The sequence below is a fragment of the Penaeus japonicus genome, unplaced genomic scaffold (genome assembly GCF_977035675.1).
Source record: "Penaeus japonicus unplaced genomic scaffold, GWHDUDI00000001_assembly GWHDUDI00000013, whole genome shotgun sequence".
In the NCBI taxonomy this organism is placed as follows: domain Eukaryota; kingdom Metazoa; phylum Arthropoda; class Malacostraca; order Decapoda; family Penaeidae; genus Penaeus; species Penaeus japonicus.
The window spans coordinates 10,115,324-10,122,823 of NW_028234415.1; the positions used below are offsets into that span (position 1 = coordinate 10,115,324).

The 7,500-nt window shown below is 51.1% G+C and overlaps 1 protein-coding gene across 6 annotated transcripts in view; it reads left to right on the top strand.

Annotated features, from left to right (window-relative positions):
- The window catches only part of LOC122250593 (uncharacterized), a 243,702-nt gene that overhangs the window by 136,182 nt on the left and 100,020 nt on the right, over positions 1–7,500 (top strand). For 5 of the 6 annotated variants that reach the window (XM_086543155.1, XM_086543152.1, XM_043012100.2 and 2 more), the window contains one exon: positions 3,357–3,544. In XM_086543155.1, the coding sequence (XP_086399281.1) occupies positions 3,357–3,544 (188 nt within the window). Of the gene's footprint in view, positions 1–2,343; positions 2,487–3,356; positions 3,545–7,500 lie in introns of those variants that run through there. The other variant, XM_086543153.1, reaches the window with a different exon arrangement.

Here is a 7,500-nt window from a genome sequence, read left to right on the forward strand (position 1 = left end):
CCCATCCATCCTCTTACCCTTCTTTCCCTTCCGCCTCACCCCTCACCCCTGCCCCCCACTTCCTCCCCCTCATCCCCTCTACCTTTTACGGGAACTAATGAGGCTTTTATGCGGTCGTCATGTGGTTGGCCCGGCCGCCAGCTGGCTCTCGCGTCGCCCCTTCGCCTTCCCCAAATACCCCTCGGTGCTGGGGGGAGGTAAGGTGGGGTGGGGGAATGGGTGGGGTGGGTGGGTGGGTGGGTGAAGGTGGGTGAGTTGATAGACAGGTAACGGGTGGGGTTGGGGTGGGGGTGGGTTGGGTTGGTGGATGAGGGGAGAGGTTGTGGGGTTGTAAGCGCGCTTTACTTGCCAAGAGTAGTGTCACCGATGTGTGAGGTTTTACTATGTTCTCCCTTGTTTTGGGAGATGTTAACTCTCTGTGCTTGTTAACCGTTACGGCCTGGGAGCGGGTTAGGTTAGGTTAGGTCCCTCATTTTATTCCGTTCGGCGCTCGGGCGCATGCCCAGTTACAATCACAATCACGGTCGTATATGCATGTACCCGCTCAGGACCTCTCACGACACCCACAAACACACACAAAAATGAAATGTTACTGTTGTAATCGAACTTTTAGGTTTAGCTGTTTTTTTTTCTCTCTCTCTCCTCTCCCTCTCCCTCTCCCTCTCCCTCTCCCTCTCCCTCTCCCTCTCCCTCTCCCACTTCCCCTCCTTCATTTCTTCCTTCCTTCCATCCACCCCTCCCTCCGCTCCGTCTACCTCCTCCCCTTATCCATCCGCTTTATCTCCCTCCCCCGCTCACACCACGTGGCTTGGCGGCGGCGGCGGCAAGGGGGGTAAACAAACTTGCGCGTGATTCTGACGGTTGGTTGGGAGACCGGGGGAGGGGGGGTGAGGGGAGGTTGGCACTGAAAGAGGGAATCCGCGAATTGAAGGTGATCCGTCGACGCCATTCGTATTCGACATGCTCCCATACTCGAGGAAGAGCAGGAAGGGAGTGGTTGCCAGAGGGGAGAAGGGGGCGGGGGAGGTGCAAGCAAGACGACGTGCCTGATAAGGTGGTCATGAGTGCCTGGCCTGGAGGCTGAACGGCCTGCAATGTGCCCCCTGGCGGTGGGTGACCTGTACCCTGGCATTGGTGACCCTTTGGCCCCTCCTCCCTTCCCACCCCGTCATCACGCCTCCTGGCACATGCTTGGCGGTTCGTGTGCATGGCCTCATCGCCGCCGCTCCCGCCTGCGCCAGTACTTCGCCACTCACCTCGCCATACAGCACGCCCTCGCTTCATCCTCGCCCTGACCTTCTGCACGTCCATTTGCTCCTAGTCCTCCTGGCGAAGGTCAGGGTGAAGTGGGAGCGGCGTCGTGCCCATGCGTGTGGTGATGGTCTGGTGCCTGCCTGCATTCCCTGCATTTCCTGCCCATGGCGCTGGCTGGCACTGCTTGACCTGTGATCGCTCGCTCGCTCGCGTGCTCGTGTGTGTCCGTGTGTTCCTTTTCGCGTGATATATTTCCTCCTCCTCTTGACCCTGCTGTGTCCCCGCGCACGAGTGTGTTTGTTTGCGCTACAGCTAGTTTGTTCATTAGCTCTAGACGGGGCAAACCGAACGTAGAAGAGCCCCAGCCTTTGTTGACTGGAAGTGGCGTCGTCGCGAGCGAGTGCCATGGGTCCGGGCAGAGACGCCGGCTACAAAGTGTTCTTCAAGATCGACTGGAGTCAGGCCTTCATTCAGATCCTGGAGATGACCTGGTATTGCTGCGACAAACTCTGGACTCTGTTTGCCCGCCACTACCGGGTCATGGATCACGCATGAGCGGCCTCCTTCACCGAGGCCAGGTTCTGAACACGGTGAAGAGTGTGCTGAACACAGAGGGACGAAAGTGATCTCAACCTTTCTCCTCTCCTTCTTGTGTCCATGACGACACAGATCACACGAGCCAAGGCTTCATGGGCTTCTTCGCCCCTGCAAGTGAAAGGTGGTGAAAGCTCCCTTCTTCGGCAGCAGGTCATGAAGAGCTCTGAGGAGGAACCACGGAGGGGAAATATCAGAAGGATGAAAAATAAGGAAATGCCTACTTGTGAAGCTTTTTTATGGTAGAATCCTTGTTAAATTACATTTCAGAGTGCTTATGCAAGTCACTTGAAGTGAAGTGCTCGTCAACCAACACTAAACGAATATATTACCTATTGAAATCACGGATTTCATTGAATGTAAATATGTTAGGCACCGAAATCGCGCAATGGATGTGCCACTGATGACACTGTGACTGATTAGACAAACCTCCCCCAAGCAATAGAGAAGGAAAGAGGGAAATTTTTCTTTCCAGAACATTGCCACAGGGGAAAATTGAGAGCATCCAAAATGTTGAAGAATTTCCCCATCGGAGGGTACAGAACAGCATTCGCTCGTCTGTGCCCAAGGAACAGGCTGGACGTCGCCCCATCTCTCTGGAGGACGCCCTTCCCCTGGGCCAATAGCAGGCGGAACAGGTACCTGACCTGTGTCCCGCACCTGTCGGGACTGGGCCCGCAGGGACGACTGACGGTGCTTGATGGGGATTGGCTTGGCTGCGCGTGCCTGGCTGGGGTGGGGGTGGGGTTAGGGGGGCGCCGGGGCTTCCTGAAGGAGAGGGCTTGTTTATTTTGTTTATTTTAACCAGAAATATAACTCACGTGCGGAATGTAGTTGTTGTTTTAGTGTTTATTGTGTACCATAGTAAGATATTTCCGTTTCCAGAGGCAAAAGATCTCAACATTATGTTTGAAGTGCTTTGGTTTTTATTTGCAAGAATGGCCTAAACGAAGAGAGAATGGGGGGGGGGGGGAGTAAATCCAGAATACGGCCATGCAGAGCCTTCCTTCCAGCAAATGATAGAGGAATGAATGCCAGTGTTTATATTTCGCTGACTTCGCTTAGTATCTCTGGGGTAAAATCAATGGATCGGAGACACCGCTCTTTGATTTATTAATTACTTAGTTAGTAATGTATCATGCGAGGATTTTTATGTTATCTGAAATGCCCGATTGTTTCCAGGATTTTTTTTTCTTGTGTTAAATATGAGTTTTTCTTCTCTTGTTCTTTGTTTACTTCCCTGTGTTAACATCTCGATTTTTTTTTATTCGAACTCTTTGTATGCTATTGTAATCGATTTTATTTTATTTCCCTTTCTAATTTCATGATTTTTTTTCCCATTTGCTTCGCTCGCCTTATCTGTTTTATGCTCCTCATTCATTTCGTCAGCATCATCATCATCTCTCTGACTGACGCCTTCTGTTTATTCGCATTCACTGACTGTCTCCCGTTCTCGCCCATCTGTTGACTCGCGACTGACGCCCCTCTGTCTGTCTCTCTCCCCCCAGGAACAGCGAGAAGCGCAAGGAGAAGTCTCGTGACGCGGCGAGATGTCGGCGAGGCAAAGAGAGCGAGATCTTCACGGAGCTGGCGAGCGCCCTGCCCTTGCCGGCGCAGACGGTGTCGCAGCTGGACAAGGCATCTGTCATGCGGCTTACCATTGCCTACCTGAAGACGCGGGCACTGTGCCAGGGCGGTGAGTGCCATGGGTTTTTGTGCAGCAGAAGGGGCTGGGCTATGAGGGAAGGGGGTGTGAGTGTGGGAGGGGAGGGGCGGTTGAGGGTATGGGTAGGACGAGGAGGTGAGGGAATGTTAGGTGATGAGGGAGCGGGGAGAAAGGAAGGAAAAAAGAGGGTAAATAGAAGAGTGCAAAAACAGTGAAAATGACGATAGGAATGTGACCCATAGTAAAATTTATTTGAATATTATAAGGATTTTTTTTTTAATAACAAAGAAAATGAGATATTTCTACTTGCTTGTAGTCATCTTCCTTATGATTATCACTGTTATCAGAAATAGATTAATTGTTTGGTTCTACGTCAGTTTTGTATGATGTTCGTCAACATAATTAAGGTGAACCCATTTTCTTTATTAAAAAAAAAATAAATGTTTTTTTTTACTTTTCTTCATTCTTGTTTGTTTCTGTGCCCTCTGTTCGTCACTGCTCTAGCAATTCCAAAACGGAAGACCACACGGCAGCTTTGTTCAATGAAATGAATTGGAAAACACCAGTTCACCGAGGGACGGACAGGACACATTAATTAGAGGGGCAGCTATTATCGAGAGATGTTTTGACCCGAGGAGATACGCTATCACGAAAACGTAAACACAGGCAATGACTCGCCGCTACTTTATCGATGATGATAAGTAGCTCTATTATCGGGAGGCGGGTATGCCAGCATGGTGGACTCTCTTTCTGTGTCTGTGGCTGCCTTCGCTCTTCCAAACACGCGAATGCAAGGGGAAATAGGGAGGTCGGGAAGAGAGGTTGAAGGATGGAAAATGGGAGAGACAATAGCAGGGATGAAGGGATTAAGATGGAAGAGGGGAAGGGTGCAGAGGGATAAATGGGTGTAGGGAAGAGAGAGGAAGAGGGACATATAAAGAGAAAGGCGAAGGGGAAGGGGAATCTGGAGGGAGGGAGGGAGGGGAATGGGGTGGAGGGGGAACAATGGAAGGAGAGGGCAAGAGAGATGAATATGTTGCAAAGACGAAACGATGTGAAAGGGGCCAAGTTTCCCGACACATTTCTCCTTGGGCCGATTTGCCTTCACTGGTCCCTTGCTTGCACGTCCCTTCGTCCCTTGCTTGCACGCCTTTTCGTCCCTTGCTTGCACGTCCCTTCGTCCCTTGCTTTCACGTCCCTTCGTCCCTTGCTTGCACGCCTTTTCGTCCCTTGCTTGCACGTCCCTTCGTCCCTTGCTTGCACGCCTTTTCGTCCCTTGCTTGCACGTCCGTTCGTCTCTTGCTTGCACGCCTTTTCGTCCCTTGCTTGCACGTCCCTTGGTCCCTTGCTTGAACATCTGGCTTGATATCAGAGTGTTAATTAGAATTTCCTCCCCACGCAGAGTAGTTGAACATTAGAGGGAGCGAGGGAGAGGGACAAGGGAAAGGGAGAAAAGGAGATGGGGAGAGTGAGAGTGAGAAAACGAATGTGAGAGGGGGAGATTGAGAGTGAGAGGAGAGGGGAGAGGGAAAGTGGAAGGGGGAGAGAGTGGGAGAGGGAGGGGGAGGGAGTGAGTGAGTGAATGAATGAATTAATGAATGAGTGAATAGTAGTAAGAGAAGGAGAAGGTGTAAGGCACTGTTATTGCTTATTGTGTGACCTAAGGCACTGCTAGGAAGCAAGCATTGAGTATGACCTGAGACTTCCTGCCCTCCTGTACCCTCTTCCTCTTCCTCTAAACTTGCACCTGGTTCCGGGCTACAGCTGTGTTTGCTGGCCCGTAGCCCCCAGGCAGAGAAAGTGGCCCAAGAGTCGTACATAGGCAAGGGTAGACAGAGACATATCAGAAGGAGGCAAGGGTAAACAGAGACAAATCAGAAGGATCACAGACAGAGAAGGAGGAACAGTCTGTGACCAAGACAGAGCAATAGAGCTCACTTTCAGCCTTTGGCCCTTGGATGGAGGCAAGTGCATTTATCAGGCCACCAATAAAGAACATGACAGGAGAACGTCTATGTCTTTCTTCACCGGCTTATATAACTGGTGATGTCTTTTCTCACCGGGTTACAGAAAGAGAGAGGGAGAGGGGAGAGAGGAAGAGAGGAGAGAGGAGAGAGGAGAGAGGAGAGAGGAAGAGAGTGAGAGAGTGAGAGAGAGAGAAAGGAGAAGGAAGGAGGAGAGGGGGGGGAGGGAGAGGGAGAGGGAGAGGGAGAAGAGAAGAGAAGGAAAGGAGAAGGAGAAGGAAAGAAAAGGAGAAGGAAAGAGAAGAGAAGAGAAGGGGAGAAGGGAGAGGAGAAGAGAGAGAGAGAGAGAGAGAGAGAGGGAGAGAGAGAGGGAGAGAGAGAGAAAGAGAGAGTGAGTGAGTTAGAGACTGCCAATTCTTAACTTGTAGTTTTGCTTGAAAGCATGAAAAACGGGGTGTCCTTTGATCACTCCACTTTTGGGCTAAACGAGAGTTATTTGACACACAAACCACTCTTGCTTTCCACTCTACAAAAGTTTTTAGGACAAGCATGAGGGCATTTTTCTTTTCTTTTTTAGGAATCGTATTTTTGAAAATCTAAGTGAAAACAATATTGATAATGGGATTTTTCTTTTTGTTAATTTAACCGGCATGATATAGTTAGTAATTTGAATGAAATATTCCTGTCCTGCTCTGCCGCAGCTGTTACAGATTCGACAGTCGAGATCGTTCTCTCTCGTTGATGTTTCGTAGTAGTGGCGAGCTGAAGACATTTCTTTCTTTAGCCTCCCAGTGTCACGTCTCCAGAAGCTGTTGCATGCCAAGCGATGTGCAGTTGTTGTTGCATTTCTTGCATACCGAGGACAGTCCCTCTGCCCGGTGGAAGGAACAGCTGGGGCTGTTTGAATGGCGCCTTCTCTCTCTCTCTCTCTCTCTCTCTCTCTCTCTCTCTCTCTCTCTCTCTCTCTCTCTCTCTCTCTCTCTCTCTCTCTCTCTCTCTCTCTCTCTCTCTCTCTCCTCTCTCTCTCTCCTCTCTCCTCTCTCTCTCCCCTCTCTCCTCTTTCCTCTCTCTCTCCTCACTCTCCCATCTCTCCCCCTCTCTCTCTCCTCTCTCCTCTCTCTCCTCTCTCTCTCCTCTCTCTCTCTCTCTCTCCTCTCTCCTCTCTCTCTCTCCTTCTCTCTCTCTCTCCTCTCTCTCTCCTCTCTCTCTCTCTCCTCTCTCTCTCTCCCCTCTCCCTCCCCTCTCTCTCTCTCTCTCTCCTCTCTCCCTCTCCTCTCTCCCTCCTCTCTCTTTCCCTCCTCTCTCTCTCTCCCTCCTCCCCCCTCGCCCTCTCCCTCTCCCTCTCCCTCTCCCTCTCCCTCCCTCTCCCTCTCCCTCTCCCTCTCCCTCTCCCTCTCTCTCTCTCTCTCTCTCTCTCTCTCTCTCTCTCTCTCTCGCTCTCGCTCGCTCTCCTTCCCTCCTTCCCTCCTTCCCGTGCTCTCATTCTCTTTCTCTTTCTGCCTTCCCTTTCCCACACACTTTCTCGTGCACGCGATGGTGGTATGTCCATTAGCTCACTCGGACAAGGAGGTCCCCTGCTCGTCGTTGTCTTCTTCCTCTGCCAGGTCGTCCGCGCGCACGAGCGAATGAGAACGAGCGGGCAGCGAGAGACATGCCGTTGGTCAAGCAAGCACTCGGGTCAGCTAGCGCCTTCACCTTTCGTCGGAGCCGCTAAAGGAGTGGAGGGCGGGGACTATTTGCGGGAGAGAGAGTGAGTGAGTGAGTGAGTGAGAGTGAGTTAGTGAGTTAGTGAGAGTGAGAGAGTGAGTAAAAGAAGTAACAGGTCTACTAGAATTTGGGGATGTCCAAAATAGCCGGCTGTAGTTTTACTAAATAGTAGTGGTTGTGAGGCCATTGGCGGCAGCACCAATTTTGGGTAATTGGCAATCGGTCCTCTCTTCTTAATTCACTTTCTGATGTATAGACACTTTCTGTTTACTTCGGGGCTCTGTTTATCTTGGGGGGCTTGTTTACTTCGGGGGC